The 14,576-nt window shown below is 45.0% G+C and overlaps 2 protein-coding genes across 2 annotated transcripts in view; one reads left to right on the top strand and one right to left on the bottom strand.

The window, feature by feature from the left end:
• The window catches only part of LOC8034830 (actin-binding LIM protein 3), a 59,203-nt gene extending 50,173 nt beyond the window's left edge, over positions 1 to 9,030 (top strand). The window contains exons 19-20 of the mRNA XM_040505278.2: positions 2,312 to 2,383; positions 6,498 to 9,030. Coding sequence (XP_040361212.1) covers positions 2,312 to 2,383; positions 6,498 to 6,611 — 186 coding nt within the window. The 3' untranslated portion in view covers positions 6,612 to 9,030. The remainder of the gene's footprint in view (positions 1 to 2,311; positions 2,384 to 6,497) is intronic.
• Positions 9,031 to 13,249: 4,219 nt separating this feature from the next.
• LOC8034828 (zinc finger HIT domain-containing protein 1) lies at positions 13,250 to 14,400 on the bottom strand. Its single transcript, XM_002410572.5, has one exon. The coding sequence runs from the start codon at positions 14,213 to 14,215 to the stop codon at positions 13,685 to 13,687; it is 531 nt and encodes a 176-aa protein (XP_002410617.2). The 5' UTR covers positions 14,216 to 14,400; the 3' UTR covers positions 13,250 to 13,684.
• Between the last annotated feature and the right edge of the window lie 176 nt (positions 14,401 to 14,576).

The following is a 14,576-nucleotide window of genomic DNA, read 5'->3' as shown; positions in this document are numbered from 1 at the left end:
TTATTAATTTTTACAAAAAAAAAATATATATTTTGTAAACTCAATGTTCATCAGAACAAAACCGAAATCTGTTTTGCGAAAAAAAAAATGTTTGTCTTTGTGGAAAAACATTAGAAGCACTCTCTCAGTGCAAAGCTCTTTCTGCAAGTTGCACAAAGTTGGCATTTTGTGTACCTCTCCCCAAAAAAATTGTCATGGCTGCGGGTCTAGAAATATTTACTCACAAACTACATATAAGAAGGATTGACTCAAAATATTTATCATTAAGTATTGACAATGTTAATTTCCAGAGAAAAATCGCAAACAGCAGATTCCGCAAAAATACTTACTTAACTTTTTTTTTCTACGCATTTATAAATACCAGAACTTTCAAACTTTGCCAGCGTGTTGTCCTGATTCTTGTTAATACTGACCCTAAATATCGTCCTGGGTAGTGAAACAAATTTATGAGAAATGCTCAGATGGGATCATTTTAATAATTAGAAGTTCATTTGAAACTCAATAAAAAAAAAAATCTTCAATTTTTTTTTTTTTTAAACTCCTGCATTAAGGCTATTGATAGGTACTAACAGAATTTGCAAAAAAAACAAAAAACAACATGTTGCATTATTGTTGTGTATTTAAAGTTGTAAAGCTAGAAATTTGACCAAATTGAGGCTACTGCAGTGCCGTGAATGGGGCATGTAGATACTGATAGATGACAATTGCATTATTTTTACAAAGTCTAAAAACGCTCGAGGGTTTAGAAAGAAACAAATTGACTGCGCAGAGGCTGACGGTGGTTTTAAATTGAGAATTCTGCATGCATTTTTGTATAAGAGTTGCAGAAAGTGTGTGCGATCTGGAGCGATCGAGAGGCACTGTCATGTTGCATGCTTCGCAGGGCCTGTTTTCAATAGCCGGCGCGTGGGATAGGAAGGCTGCTCTGCTTAACACATGTTTATCTACCTTTTGCCTGGCGGTAGCATGATATGGCGTGACAGGTGCACCTCCTCACAGCATTGGAGCCGCAGCCACGGTGGATTGTGAAACGCGAAGAGAAGACAAACATGGGAGAAAAGCGTACCGGTAGTTTGAAAGCAATAGAAGTGATAGAAGACCCCAGAGATAACGTTCACTTTCACTTGCCTTTCTCGTAGACCACCTTGGACCATCCGGCAGGGGGACGCTTCGTGATAAATATTTCGAGTCAATCCTGCGTATACGTAGTTTGTGAGTAAATATTTCTAGACCGGTAGCCACAACAGTTTTTACAGTAAAGCTGTTATGGTGCTAGGATCTGGAAAAAAAATGCGTCCATGGATGTTAACAAAAAACTCCCGTTTAAACTGTGCTCCTTTGTTCCGATTGGTCATGGCAAGTATAGATAAAAAGAGGGGGCAACCCGCGATAGTCGGCCTTCCTTGGCATTATTAGATAGTGAGGTCCTGATCCCTTGTTATCATCCATGTCACCGACTCATCTCAGCTAAGAGTGCGTGCTGTGACGAGGCTGAGGGCAGAACGCCCCATCTTACCTTCTTTCCTCTCGCTCCTGACGCTGATAAAGAGACTTGGGCTCTTTATCAGCATTGCTGATAAAGAGCCCAAGTCACTGTAAAACCTAAAATAGTCTTATACCATCACATACACGTATACCAACAATCAACAACAGAACGTGTATCAACCTCACGCTTAGCAAGAACGTATCTAAAGTCAAAATACAACCAATGGCGGTTTATCATGACCATAAGGCAATGGCCACTTTAGTCACTAAGAATTAAATAAAGACAAACAATGCAGTTGTGTAGGAATTCATTGCAATCATATGTGAATCGTATAGTTGTCGTAAAGTTGTGAAGATAACAGCTTCGCTGGTCCTCTATCTTCATGTGAAGTGAATGGGCCCTATTTTGGGAGAGGTGCCTCGAAATGCCAACTTCGCGCAATTCGCAGAAAGCGCTTCGCACTGAGAGCATGCTTCTAACTTTTTTCCGCAAGGACAACAATTTTTTTTACAAATTGAATTTCAGTTTTGTTCTGAAGGTTATAGAGTTTACAAAATATTTTTTCTCATAAGAATTAAAAATGGTCACCGGACATGGGTGGCCAAACTGATCTGAAAACACCCTAGAGTACATTGTTAGAACTTCATCCTGTTTGACAAAGAAATATCTAAAACTATTATTTGTGTGGTGTAAAGATCTTATGTTAAGTGTGGTGACAATTCTTTTAATCTGGAACAAGGTACTATAATTGTTAGAAAGGTTAGGTGTGTCCCAACTTTGGAAAAATAAAGCTGCGCCTCACAGAAGCTCTTCTTCGTTTTGCAGCTCTACCCATATCATCTGCTCATGACATCGAACTACAGGTTGCCAGTGGATGTCGACAGGTGCCATCTGGAGGTCAGTGCACAAATTCTGGACACTCTGCCCCTAGATCGAAGTGGGAGGTGGAAAAGACTAAAGGGTCGGGCACATGCACAATAAAGCATCCAACATGTCATACGACACGTCTGGAAAACCCGGTTGTCATGATCCCACATAATATCATTCAGACACGTTGTACGAACGGTTGGCTGTTTTGTAGTTTGTGTGTCTGAGGCCAGATTCACAAAAAGCTTCTTAGGTTACGACAACTTAGCTAAGAAGTTTGTAAGTTATCCACAGCGTAAGAAGTGAAGAAATCGGTATTCACGAATGTGTTCTTAAGCGAGAGAAAGAAAGCGCAATTCTCGTACGCGAGAGCGGGCAGCTGCTATGGCGACAACAGCTTTGGCAATACGAACAACCAATCTGAGAGCTCGGCTTAGTTCGGAGCACGTGAATTCTGAATAACAACAAATGCAGGCGGCCTTTCTGCCACCGCTTGTCTGGGGATCGTGTCCATGCAGTGAAATGTGGACGTTACCACGATTCAAACGGGCCCGAATGCCAAGGCCGGAATAACCGCCTTTGTCGACTGCTACGGATTCCATCGCTAGAAAGTCAAGTTCACCACAACTGTCATCGTTGCTAAAACGAGACGGCCCGCGCCGCTCGTTTGCAAAGCGGCGCACATAAAAACAAATAGTTGCGGTGTTTTTCGCGGCCTGAGGCATGCAGGAGCAAGCCGACATCTAGGAAGATACGTTTGAACTATGAGAATGTCAGCAAGAGCCACGTAAATACCTGTTCACACTGGGAGCAGAAACACGAGTGTCTGATCGAAGTGCTGGAACCGTGTTGTTGTACCGCGTCTTGGTAAGCGCTTCGGGACCAATTTTTTTCTATTTCAACTTGTTGCTGACGCGACACTTGGCAAAGGAAGGTTGCACCGTCATTGTGTAGCTCCCACGAACTGCTCTAGCTCTACTGTGTTGATGTACCATCGTGTCGGAATAAAAAGGACATACTAATAACAAAGTGTACAACCATATGTTGCGAAGGTAATCCATACGGCATTTATTTGAGCTCTATGTCCTACGCAAAAAAAGGAGATACAATCGATGAGAGCTGTCCCTTTTCGATGAGTATTCGCCACTGCTGCCTCTGAAAACAAGGCGGTGACAAGGGGAACAGACTGACCTCTTCACCAAAAATTGAGGTCAGCAATATCAAACTATTTTTATGGGAAAGGTACACGAGGGTCGTGCGGGCGTATTCCATTCGGCAAGCCAGCAGGTCAAGGGCAGATGGTCTTGGTCAGGGGCTGTCGGAGCAACGCTGCATCGGAGTGCCTTGCTAGGCCTAGTGTCGAAATAGTCCTTGGTGGTCTCTTGGTCCATGGGATCGTTGCCGTTTTTCCGGATATCTGTGAATCCAGCGTTCATTTGTGTTTTGGTTGGATTCGACTACTTCTTTTTTTTTTCTTGCTGCTTGATGTCTGAGCGCGTGTGTAGAGCACCTATAAAAATAAATGTCCATTGGTCGTTGCGGCGAGTAACTGAGCAACGTAGTAGGCCATGCTGATTTGATTGTGAAAAAGTGCATAAGACACCTCTGGAGCTGTTGTAGGATTCTGATGTCACTCGCGCAAAACTTGCAAACAGTTCGCTTCGTGAATACGGATTTGCACGTACGTTTTGTCGTGCACACTTTTTTGGCGTAAGATTGTTTCGTGAATCTGGCCTCCGGTGCTTTAAGTGTGTATAGCGTTTTTGCTATACATGGCTTGCACTGGCGTCACCTCAGCAGCTATTGCAATGGCCTCACTGCTTAGCATATACTAACTGGAGCATACCATATTTTCCGGACTTTAGTCTGCACCTGGTGTATAGTCTACAAAAACCAATTTCAGCTGAAAAAAAAAAAAAAAAAAAAAAGAGATTTTTCTTAGATAGTTTGCACCCGGTGCATAGTCCGCACTTAGCCCCTAATCCGAACATAAAAATGATTATGCACAGCTCATCTTGACAAATGCCTGCTATATAAGCTCACAGAGGCGCTTGTGTCATACATAAATCACCATTATTGTACTCTGTTATTCATAAGATTTTTTGTGTCTTTTTCACAGGGATGATGTAAGCAAAATACAAAACCTTGTATAATCTGCACCTGTAGATAGCCTGCACAGAGTAAAATTCCAACTTTTAAACATATATGGTCTGCAGACTATACACCAGAAAATACGGTAGATTTGGCACCATTGAATTTATTTTGCTCGTCAAGAACAAGGAGGAATGACCACCACCATGAAGTGATGACGTCACGTGCAGGCCATGTATACGGGCACATAAACAATTGTGTATGCTGTAAAATGGGCTGGAAAAATTGGTGCATGCATGGAGAGAGCTGAAATTTCACCAAATGGGTATGCTATAGTGGTAGGTTTTATTGCAGGGTTTGAAATTATTGCTCTGTTTAACTAAAAAATAGATATGAAATGTCTGTATATTCTAATAGCTGACATATGTGCAGACAGTCAACTCTTACGTTGAGATCGAGAGGATGTGCATCAGGAGCTTTGAGCAAAGCTCTGTGCGCTCGTTTTGTAACTTTGGGCGCAGCTTCTAGCCCGGCAGTAATGGAGCGTGAAAACTTCTGCTTACTTTCAACCTTTGATTGCTCTCGGGGGACTGGACTCTTTTGGGGATTTCCACAGACAGTTAGGTGCGGCTTTTCAGCCAAGTTGGCATATCGGCTTGGGGCGGCAGAGAAAAGCTCACAGGAGAAACTCACTGGAGAAAAAGCTCACCAGAGATAAGCTCACCGAAGAAACGCTCACCACAAAACCGTCGTATGCGGAGAAAAGCTCACCAGCCTTTTGATGCATGCAGAGAAAAGTTCACCAACTAATCTGTGAATTGAGCCTTCATTGAACTAATTCAATCGAAGTGCACATTTTACCAGTAGAGAAATATGTTTTCATGTAGTCGAACCCAATTATGACGAAGTCAACGTGAATCGGAAATATGTTCTGTTATATCCAAAATTCGTTACATCTGGGATCCGCAAAAAAAATCACGGTTTTTTTAATGCACAGGACAACTGATGGCGTGCAGCATGTAACACAGGTTTTTATAATAACTGTTCTACGATTTTTTTAATGCACAGGGCAACGGATGGCGTACAGCATATAGCACAGGTTTTTATAATAACAACTGTTTTACGATTTTTTTAATGCACAGGACAACTGATGGCGTGCAGCATATAACACAGGTTTTTATAATAACAACTGTCCTATTTTTGTCGATTTTCACTGTAAAGTAGCTATAACATAGCCACAGTTCTGTTTATCACAATTGCAGACATGCACGTGCGTGTTAAAGGAGAAGCGCACCTGGAGGTGCGCTTCTCCTTTTGATGATTTGCGCAATGCGGGAAAGCGAGGAGCAGTGGATAAGCGGGGCGCATACATTTGGCTGGTGCGGCTTCGGGGCGGGGCGTGGTGAATACGGCAGTCTCTTGTGACACGCTTTTCAGTGGACCGAGAAAAAGAGGGCTTATGACCAGAGAAACATAACAGGTGACAAAGCTCCGGGAGGCTGTATAACAAACAGGAATCAGCTGCTGCACGAGCTTGTTTTGCAGGCATGTATGCAGTCTTGGAGCACCCAGGTTCGCGTGAAAAACTGAGAGAATATTTTTTCTGATGTTTTATTAAGGATTTTGATGATGGAAGTCCCTTTCAAGGCAGCTGTAACAACCATTCACTTTGACAGGCACGCCAAACACCTTCATGCACTTTACAAAGTTTTCGATGGAGAGATGTGGCGGCCCGCAGTTCTAGGTACCTTCATTTTTCAACTGAACATTTTCGCTTCATCAAATGAACATTGAATTGATAACCACCTTTTATAAAAATTTAATTCAAGGTGAGCTTTTTTCCAGACCCGCACAAAAGTGGGTGAGCTTTTTTCTGGTGAGCTTATCTCCGATGAGCTTTTCTTCGGTGAGCTTTTCTCCAGGATTCATCGGCGTGTGTTTGCTTGATGTGCCAGGTGCTGGATGGATTGATGTGTGCGGCTATACCCTTTGAATAGGGTGGCAGCTTGCTCCACCTAGCTAGCAATTGTAATATGTCAATGTCCCTGCGCAGCGCCACCTGTCAAACGAGGAGTTCCAAGCCCTGTTCCACATGAGCCGGCTGGAGTTCTATCGCCTGCCCGAATGGAAGCGCAATGACCTCAAGAGAAGGGCCAAGCTCTTCTAGCCTCCCCCTGCCAGATGCCTATTTGGGAGTCTGCCACTTTTGGTTGCTTAGGCCCCCTCGGCCTAGTTGTCCCCCCACTCCCTGGCCCTTTCCCGCCTCAGTAGTGCAACGAGAAAGAGCGATTCTGCAGCAATATTTTTTTACGAGCAGGCGGGCTTTTGAAGTGGCGCACCATTGACCGCTTGTCTTCGGTGTGTCTGTCTAGGGCATCTCAGTTTTGTTATTATTTTTATTTTTTTTTGTGTCTATCGCGATTTGTGACGGCGACCCCACACTTGTACCAGTAAATAATATATTTTGCATCGGAGCTAACGTGACTCTTGCACGGAAGACTGTCGACTTTGGTGCACTTTTTGACTTGTCTAGTCCCCCCCCTTCCCCTTTTCGTTGCCTGTGTTTTTCTCCCCTCCCGGTTGCTTTTCTTCCAACATTGTGGCAGCACTAAGCTTGCATGATACAAGATCTTTTGTGTAGGCAGGTTTGGGCAGGGTGGTGCTCTTTCTGTGAAGGTGTACATGGGGGCTCGGGCCCCATGTGTAGTGTGCTTGTCGTTACTCCGTTCCGGCGTCTTGTTTGGGGCAGCTTCTTTTCTGGAGACTCCCTTCGAGGAGGGTGGCTCGCCGGCTTGCTTACAGTCCGGGAAATGGTCTCTGTGCCCGATCTGCATTTTGGCTTTCCTTTTTTTCTGTGGAACTTTGACGGTGGGGCTAATGGTTTTCTCAATGAAAGCATGTTTTTTTTAAAGCTTTTACAAACCAATTTTTTGGGCGTCCAGGCTAGTTTGTTGAGATCTAGAAAACAAAAGCTAGGCCAAAGGTGCGGAAGAGCTAACAAATATGCATACTTTGGCTTTTATGAGCAACAATGATTCATCCCACGTCAGCTTCTGAAAGTACAAGGAACTTTTGTTGCACTGAGGGTGTGACAGATCATCTGAAGTAGTGGCAGCTTACCCATTTCATAGAGCATGTTTCAAAACATCTGACTTAAGAGATGACTTGGGAGATTTTCAACATCTTCACATATATGGTAGACATGGGTAGCCACTCATAGTTCAGTCTATTCTTTAGGGCAGTCTGATTGTCAAGTATGTTCTAACAAAGCTTGACTTCTAAAATTAGCTTCTTTATGTACTATGTACGCATTCTAACATTGGCAGCTAGTCCATCTTGCGTGTGTTCACCTGAACGTTTGGTGCTTGTACTTTTCCCTCGCTGCTTCATCAATCGGCTGACAATGTTCTTGGAAAAGGCATGTCGTACGCTGCCACATGATCTTAGTATTTTGTTTGGGCTTGTGTCTTGCATACCGATTGAATGCCCTACTGCCCTTTGGGCAGGGTGAATGTTTGGTCTCTGGCCATTTTCCGCCTTTGTGCGTTTACACGCCAAAAAGTTCCTCCCATGAACACCGACGTTCTCGAACAGGCCTGTTCCATTTGTGAACATTGTACGTGTTAGGCACTGCCACATACCTTTTGGGAAAAAAAAAAAAAAAAAAAAGCACATGCCTTTGAGCAGTGTGTGCTTGCTTTGTGAAACTCCAGCATGAAGCTTGGCCAACACCCTATGGCATTTTCAGTGCTTTCATGCTGGTTGCACTTTCAGAAGCAACAATTCCTTGCGGCTGCTACATCCATTTTTCCCCTCAATCCGCAGCCGAATTGTTCCTTCCGAAATCGCCTTTTTCCATACTTTTCTAAGACTTCTGTTAGGAACTCAGCTTCACGAGAAGACTCTCGAGGTTATTTTAGTCGCGTAGCTAGATATTTTCAGCTCTCGCCTTTTTAGATTCAATGTTTTGACTTTTTTTTTCTCCCAATCAAGACCAAGACAGCAGCATGCACTTTTTTTTTTAAATATCTATAGTTTATTTTTGATGGGGAGAATAACTATGTGATGCAAGTTGAGTAGAGAACCTTGTTGATCAATAAGAAATGCCTGCACCATTACAAGCAAGCTTTTTAAGAATTTTAGGATGGAGGTCTTGTGACCAAACCATCTTACGAATTGTAGTTGGCACGACAATTAAGCTGCAGTATGATCCACGGATTCATTTGTGCAATGTTGCCGGCCATACATTGAACAGTTTTTCTGCGAATGACTGATTCATGGCGCACGTCGCACGTTCGGGAACTGCAGCTATTGCTGCAACAGGTTTTGGCCAGACTGCTTGCTTGGTCGAATGCATATGCGACGTAGCAGGTGTTGCGAAATGTCTGCCCCAGCATAGCGGCGTGCCGCGGCAGAGCTTCCACTCATTCTTTGCGTCCCCTTCTTGCAGCATGCTAGCAAGGTGGATTGAAATTGCACTGTCCAGCTACAGAATGTGTAACGTCTAAGCACTGGACCGAGTGAAAATGCAACTTGGTCCATTCCAGAGCAGATGTTTTGTAGGAATAAAACTTGCTTGCAATGCCTTTTTGTGGACAATGCGTGGTTATTCGCGTTTGCAAGAGCCTCGGGCAGGCGAGGAGACAGCAACCTGGCTGAAGCACAATACACCCGGTGAGACTGCAAGCAAGTGCCCCAAAAATGGGAACAATTCCATAGATCAGCTGTCAACTCTTTCCCGACCGTGCCCATACAACGTTGATCACCTGTGATTGATGGGCATGGAGGCCCATTTCACGATTCCTGCGGAGCTCCCGTGCTTGCTGTGCCATCTCGTAGGTAGTAGTTTGAAGACCAGTTTCCTTTACTGTGTTTGTTTCTCTTTCCGCGTGGCAGCAATTTTTAAGCCGAGCGTAAAACCGACGGCATGTCGTCGTCGACGGTTATGGCTACTTCCACGGGTTCGATGCACGCTTGCAAATATGGCAATTCTTGCGAATCCTATAGATTTTTCAGACTCTGATAGCAGCAGTGGGGCTGATGAAGCCAGGTCATCATATTTCAGTTCCAATGACCTGGGCTTTGCCACAGTGAGAAACTGCTGACCCCAATGACATGTCAGTAATGAAGGTCGACTTGATTTTTCGTAACTCAATCTTTTTGAGCTTTGAGCTAAAACTCTAGTTGTTCCAGAGCTTTTCGTTGTGAACATGAAAAACATTTACATTTTTTTTGTACTTTTTCTTTGTTTTTAGATAGCCATATCTTTACCTGGTTTAGATCATTTTTGGAAGAACATTGATGAAATACATCCTTAGAATTTCAATCTATGCTTTGACATTTGCATAATTGAAGAGCCCATTTATTTAGCTTCACTTCTATGCATGTGATTATACTCTGAACCTACTAATTTCCTCACACCGAAAGATGGCCCACTTCTAGTAATTGCAGGGCCCTGGCCAATGGTGATGTCGGCAGAAATAGCATTACTTAGCCACAGCTGTAGATAAGCGAACATTGCTGACTGGACAAAATAGTCGTCTTTAGTTCACTGCCCCTCCCTGCAATTACAAGTTTCGCAGGGCACCAAATATCTCAAGCTAGCATTTTTTCAACTTTTGATGGCACACCGGAAGTTAGCTCACTCCTGATTTTCAACCGATTTGCTTTCGATTTTAAGTGGGCTCTCTCTCGGGGTAGTACGGTATATAAAACGGCCATTTTCCCCATGGTCAGAAAAGTTTAGGCCCAGCGGGTTTTTGAGCAACCAAAATGAGCACATTTTCAGAATACCGAGGCTTCACTCTCCCCAGCATGCTATTCATTGTCTCTAGTTTCATAATACCTATTGGGAAAACTGCAAACGAAGGTTGTTCCAAAATCAACACTCAAATTTACCCGCACACTCCAGTGGGCGACGTCCCACGTTGTAAAAACTGCAAGTCTAGCAGGCAGTCTAGAAAACAGTACTGTACTCTTTGTTTTGCTTACATGAGCTGCTCCCACATTATTGCACACAACCAATTAACTTGTAACCCATTGGGCCAACATGTTTTCAGTGCTGTGAGTAGAGACTCTCGGACCAAACTTTAAACTTCACTAACTTTGTGGAAAAAAAAATGAAAAAAGTTCATGTGCGTCTACTATGCTCCGTTTCACGATAACTTGGTGAACTGTAGAGGCTACAGTTCTTGTGACCCAATAAGAGCGTCGGAGCGAGGAACGTGGCGCCACGTCACGGGAGCGTTTGTGTTGACCGTGAAGTGCTCACGTGCCTTGCTCTGACCACGGCTCTGACGCTCTTATTATTCGGTCGCGAGGGCCGCAGCCTCCTCAGTTCGCCAAGTTATCGTGAAACGGAGTATGTGTGGAATCAATTTTGAGGCAAAGAGAAAGAGAGACAATGGTGGTTTTGGAGATTATTTTTAGGCAAATCAGTGACTCAAAGTTTCTCAGGAGCTCCCCTTTAAACCTGCATGTGAAGGCAGTTTCACATTGTGTTTATGAAGAAGGCGCATGATTGCGAGAATAATAGACTTCTGCAAAATTACCCGAGCACCAAGGAGGATGATGCGAGCGTAGTTGCAGTGGTGCACGTGCTGGCGTATGCAGCAGCAACTTTTCTAAAGCAAAAATCTATGGCGCATGGCACTTTGCACATGAATCCGTTAACGCCTTGGTCATTTGCTTCAAATCTTTTGTACAGATAAGGCAAGAGTATGCAGCAGGTGTGCCCACTTTCCCAGCATGCTCCTTGGTGCTCGAGTAATATGGAAGAAAAAGGTTGACAGACCCCTTTCAAAAGTGTGCCTAGTGTTTGAAGCTGCAAAATCCCGGCACAATGACGGACAGAGAAGACTTTGCCAAACATGGAAGCCTAGAAAATCTACCGATGCCACTTTGTTGCAGTTTATGTAGCATTGTACATTCTGTGGTGTCGTCGCTTGTTCCACCCTTGTGCAATGGCTCATACTTTCTCTAGTCTCCAATAGCACAACACCTGCAGGGATGTCATCTAGTTGTCCTACCTCCAGCACCAGCTTTATACCTTCAATAACTCTTAGTCTCCTTGTGAGCTTTAAGCGTGCACGTGCAGTCGAAGTCCCACAGAAGGCAAGAAGTGCGTGCTGGAAGCTGGCTATCCGAAAGAGAGGCCTTATGCTTTTTCTCTTGTCAATGACTAACAATGCGCACACAACTTATGAAAGGGGTCCTTTGCTCCGTGCAATATCGGTTGAACCGTTCTTGTACAGAAAATATTTGCAACTTTCACGACCTATAGGGGGCGCACTGGTGCCTATTGAAATGGCTGTCATCTGAATGATCGTCGTAGAACAGCGGTACAAGACTGGGTCTGCGACGCGTAAATAATTCTAGTTTTGCTATATACGAGCAGTATTAGGGCCTTATGTTATTATTTCATGCCAGGAAGGTGTAGGCAAGCCCATTTATTACGAGGCCAATCATCCAGGAGCTAGAGAGCGCGATTCTCACACCGCGGTACCGCCATCGCAGAAAGTTGAGAATAGTCGGAGACGGGTTAAAAATGCAGAAGCTATGCCTTCAGTCTTGGTTTGGCTGCGTGTGCTCGCAAGATACCGAAGTGTTATTGAAAATGAAAAGCTCATGCTTGAGGTCATAGCTGCTTCTGCATTCTTAACCTCTCGCTGGCTATTCGCAGCTCCAGCAAAACCGACGGCACCTAGCGGGAAAACATTCAACTGGCAGGAACAGGTCCTTTCGCCACTTCTGCTGGCTTCTGCCATTGCATGTGATCGGCGGTTGGCACAATGGCTGCTGAAGTAAAGGGAGGCAAGTTTTGTTGGTCGGGTCCACAGCAACAAAAATGGCAGCAGCGACAGGACCGCAGGGAAACCCGTGACTCGTAATGGCCCGACAACTTGGGTGCACCTTGCATTGCTTCCCATGTGTAGGGCAAACCAGTTGTTCCGGTGATTCTGTTGTTACTGTCATATCAGTCAAAGTATCGGTGTGCCTAGGCCGCTCTGAACGCAACCTACACAACTGAGCGAACCAGACATTGCGTGTTTATCAACGTTCATCAACACAGTAGGACAGTATAGGCAGTCCCTCCATTGCTTCCCCAGAGAAGGTTAAGCGTCTTGAAGCTAGCTTGTGCTAACACACTGCCACAGGTTCTGAACATAGTGGATAAAAATCTGGGCAAACCATTCTGAAGCCAATGCTTCTTTGCTTGAACTCCAGCGTAGTGTCTTGAGCTGGCACATGGCATGGCACGACCTGTTTTCAGCCACCCTATTTGTCAAGAGTGACGACCCCTATAGGTAGCTAGGGTCGCAAATACATGGCTTGCATTGATGTCTCAATCGGAAGCCATTGTGGCGGCCTTGCTGTCGAGTCTGTACCTTCTACAGCATTCAGTTTGCATCATCCAATTTGTTTTTCTCCACGACACAAGCACAAGCTCCCTGTGTTCGATTGCACCTCGTGCAAAGGGAGCACTTGTCAAAGCTACACGTTCAGCTTTTGCAGTTATCATCACTCCTAGGTAGTCTTGCATGTTCCGTGGTGTCAGTTGTTTTGCCATTGTGCAGTGGGTCCAATCTCCTATCAATCGGCGTACGACTTTCAAAGGGGTATAACCACCGGCACAGTATGATGTGTGCAATTGAAATGGTGACATTCACACAAAGTCAACAGCAATGATAACATGAAAAAACAGTGAGTGCGCTGGCGAGCTGGTGGATGTTGATCATGATGTAGAAAACCCGAGACTGTGGTAAAAGCAGGGAAACTTGGTCGAAGAAGAAGGACAGGGGAAAAGAATGTCTCAATGATAACATGTTTCTCCTAACAAGATGTAATGCAAGTAGACAACGGATAAAAATATAATTCACAATTGTGGTCACTATAAAAGGCGGGAAGTCGTCATTTTCCGCACTCTGTCCTCGATGAGGTTGAGTAAAATCTTGTCTGAAACAGTGCGCAGTGAAGCACCATCCAGGGTAGCGCGTGGAGGCTGCACTCCGCATGATATTTAATCTGCTTGTACGGTACCATTGTCTATGCCCACTCTCTGGTTGTCTTCGGCAAGGTTTGTGCTCGGTTGGAGTCAAGCCTGGTTCTTCAACGTCCTGCAACGTCAATCTGCAAGTGCGTGTCGGTGTGCGAGTCCGCCAACGTGTACACGAAATCATTGTGGTTCATGAACCGAGGCACGGGGCGAGACGATTACGATGGTCGTGGTGCTGAACACTGCTACGCCGTCCATTTCAAGCACCTCGTATCGCGGTGAATGCCCAGGCATTTGACTGAGCAGTACCTGGAACCGCAGGAGACACATGTGTAGTTCGACGGAAAGCCACACACTGCACAGAAGTGTCTCGCCGGGAACTTGGACGGCGGCACGTTGGCATGCGTGTAGTTGGGCGGCTCGGGGTTGGCGGCTTGGTGCTCCTCTACCAGTGCGTTGAACCCCTTCTTGAAGCGCACCTTGGTCGGCTCGCCCTTGCTGCGCCGCTTCCTCTTCGCCTCGAGTGTCTCTTCGAACTTGGGCGCCTTCTTATGCATCACCAGGTTAGCGTGCGGATCGTCGTGGAAGTTGTCGTGCTCCAGGCCTTCCACTGACTTTTTTTGGCGCCGCATTCTCGCGGCCGAGTCGAGCACGCGTCGTAAGTTAGCATCCTTCACGCGCCCCGACTCGCGCTTCTCGCTGGTGCCGCTAACTTGGAAAAAGGGGCCGCTCATCTTCGCTCTCGGCTCTTCGGGAAGCGATTTCCTCTTGGCCATTTAGGAATGCGGGGTTGTCTGCACGGGGTTCTTAAACAAAACTGTGCGAACCATCTGTCGCACGACTGGGAGGGCAATCACGGCAAATTACACTCTACACAACTTACTTCTCGCTTGCAAACCCGCAAACGATGATGCCGGTGTGCTCATGTGTGCTTTGTGTCCCGTGTAGGTACTGTAGGTACTTTTTGGACGTCATGGCTCTAAAATTCCCCACATTACAAGCTAAAAGCCCACAAAAATAAAAAAATACACGAAGAAAACATATTGCATGGTGGCAATATAGGGAAATTTTATGCTTGCAGCCTTGTAGCTGTAGTAACTCGATGTACTAATAAGAAAATAATTACAACTGCATAGT

The sequence above is a fragment of the Ixodes scapularis genome, unplaced genomic scaffold, assembly GCF_016920785.2.
Source record: "Ixodes scapularis isolate PalLabHiFi unplaced genomic scaffold, ASM1692078v2 PGA_scaffold9__187_contigs__length_104089568, whole genome shotgun sequence".
Lineage (NCBI taxonomy): Eukaryota > Metazoa > Arthropoda > Arachnida > Ixodida > Ixodidae > Ixodes > Ixodes scapularis.
The sequence above is the reverse complement of the archived record's forward strand: the minus strand, read 5'-3'. Positions and strand labels throughout refer to the sequence as shown.

Excerpts from the sequence above, each read along its gene's own strand:
- LOC8034828 (XM_002410572.5), bottom strand. The coding sequence starts at position 14,215 with ATGGCCAAGAGGAAATCGCTTCCCGAAGAGCCGAGAGCGAAGATGAGC.